Source organism: Phragmites australis, chromosome 3 (assembly GCF_958298935.1).
Source record: "Phragmites australis chromosome 3, lpPhrAust1.1, whole genome shotgun sequence".
Lineage (NCBI taxonomy): Eukaryota > Viridiplantae > Streptophyta > Magnoliopsida > Poales > Poaceae > Phragmites > Phragmites australis.
In genome coordinates this window covers 3054405-3056676 of record NC_084923.1, presented here as the reverse complement: position 1 = coordinate 3056676, position 2272 = coordinate 3054405, and the positions used below count along the sequence as shown (strand labels likewise).

General features: G+C 56.4%; 1 protein-coding gene across 1 annotated transcript; it reads right to left on the bottom strand.

The window, feature by feature from the left end:
- Positions 1-1876, bottom strand: LOC133911579 (UDP-glycosyltransferase 92A1-like). The gene has a single exon (XM_062353874.1). The coding sequence runs from the start codon at positions 1772-1774 to the stop codon at positions 284-286; it is 1491 nt and encodes a 496-aa protein (XP_062209858.1). The 5' UTR covers positions 1775-1876; the 3' UTR covers positions 1-283.
- Positions 1877-2272: the final 396 nt, after the last annotated feature.

Here is a 2272-nt window from a genome sequence, read left to right as displayed (position 1 = left end):
TGGAAAGGTGAAAATCCATGTGTTTTGCTGAAACAAAAGACCGAGACATTTCGGTATAGGACTTACGACCTGCGCTTGTTGTGATACTAAATTACCAATACACAACACAGCACAAAAATGAGAAACCACTTAAGATAGAAACACAATTATAAACTAGAATACGAGCTTCGATTATTGCTTAGGCGCATCGCAGAGATCTTTCCTGACTTTTCTGTGAAATTTGAATCGTTCTCCTATGAAGTTTCTGCAAAGTGTTTGTGTTCCAAACGACAGTTTGTCATGATCAGCCGAAGGCATTGCCAAGGAGGCGCTCCATAGCAAGCACGGACGAGCCCTTCACTTCGCCGTCCGCCTTGACAGCTGCGCGCGCCAACTCCTTAAGCTCCGCCGCCTTCCTCCGCATGCTCCTCGCCTTCTCGCCGTCCCCGAGCACCGTCTCCACGACGTCCCTGACGTGCTCCCACCCCTTGTCCAGCCCTCCGTACATCCTCCCGGACGCCACCTCCACGCCGATGCCCAGCTCCTCCAGCATGCGAGAGTCGAACAGCTGGTCGGACATGAGCGGCCAGCCCACCACCGGCACGCCGTGCCACAGGCTCTCAAGCACCGAGTTCCACCCGCAGTGGCTCAGGAACGCGCCCGTGGACGCGTGAGCCAGGATGCCCACCTGCGGTGCCCACCGCCGCACCACTACGCCCTGCGCCGCGGCCGCGACGCGCTTCTCGAAGCCGTCTGGCAGCCACTCGGCGCGGAACTCTTTCTCCCCGTCGAACTCCACCGGCGCACGCACCACCCATATGAACGGCCGCCCGCTGTCCTCCAGGCCCCGCGCCAGCTCCATCATCTGCGATGCTGGGATCGTGTTCTGCGACCCGAACGACACGTACAGGACGGACGCCGGCGGCTTGGAGTCCAGGAACTTGATGCAGACGTCTCCATCTGGAGGGGTGTCGGAATGTGTTCGATCGCCGATGAGGGGACCAACGGCGAACGTCGGCAGCCCGGAGAGCTTCCCGATGTGATGAAGACCTTTCGACTCGATCTCTTCGGCTGTGTTGATGACGAGACCGCCGGAGTTGCGGAAGTGGAGGTCAAGCATCCGGCACAGATACGCCATCATGGGGTTCGAGGCCTTGTCCTCCGTGACGACCACGTTCAGGAACTGCACGTACCGGACGCGCACGTCGGGGAAGTCGAGCAGCGTCTGCTCGTCGTCGAGGTTGGCGGGGCGCGGGAAAATCGGCGGGCGGAGCCAGAGAGCGAAGGTGATGGCAGAGGCGTAAGCGCCGGAGGTGAGGAACACGCGGTGCTGGACACCGAGCGCGCGGGCGCTCTCGGCCGTCCATCCCAGGAAGATGTCCGCGAGGACGCACACGTTCTTGCATCCTTCTCTCCCCGCGAGCTCCGTCACGAGCCTCTCGAACGGCGACCGGAGCGCCTCGGTCGCGAAGTAGAAGGCCGGGAAGTCTTGGAGGGGGATTGCGTCGCTGCTCTCGGCGTCGGGTGGCAAGCTATGGTCCGACGGTGAGAACCGCAGCTCGGCGAAGCGGATGGACGATCCGGCCGGCACCGCGCGCCGGAGGTTGGCGACGTTGCGAGTCGTGCTGACGATGGTGATCGTGAGAGAGCGACGTCGGCCGCGGCTGCCACGCTGCCCGAGGCTCTCAATTCGCTTGGCCAGGTTGAAGAAAGGGATGAGGTGGCCTTGCGCGAGGAAGGGGAAGAGGAGGAGGTGGCCGGCGCCGCGCTCGCCATGCTCCAGCTCGTGACCCATCGCGACGAGCAGCTTGTCCGAGTGGAATGGACCTGGCACGTTCTGAGTCTGCTACTGGCTGACTATATGTATAGACACGCACGCCTGATGCCTGCGCCGTTTGGCGCTCGCTTGCTTTTATGCTGTTCCGCTTGGCGTTTGTGCGGTGCAGCGTGGCAAAACGGTAAGCGGAAGTAGGCAGAAAAATAATTCTATGCGACATCGTTCTAGATCTAATTTATAGTATTACATATGATAATTTTTTTCTTTCTTTATTTTCTCAGACACGATTTTGTTTACCTTTACTGTAAGTTTCAGAGTGAATTATATAAAACTACAAGTATTATGTCATTTGTAACATAAAATTACAAGTATTGTGAATACTAACCTAAAACTACAAATATTATACACTAATTTTACACAAAATCCGATTTTAATTAGATTCACCAAAAAATAGTGTTATGAAACTTTTTGTACGGGTTCTATAATCCATGTACAATCCATTTTAATTGGACTCAC

Bases quoted from the DNA above. Each gene is read 5' to 3' on its own strand.
- LOC133911579 (XM_062353874.1), bottom strand. From the start codon at position 1,774: ATGGGTCACGAGCTGGAGCATGGCGAGCGCGGCGCCGGCCACCTCCTC.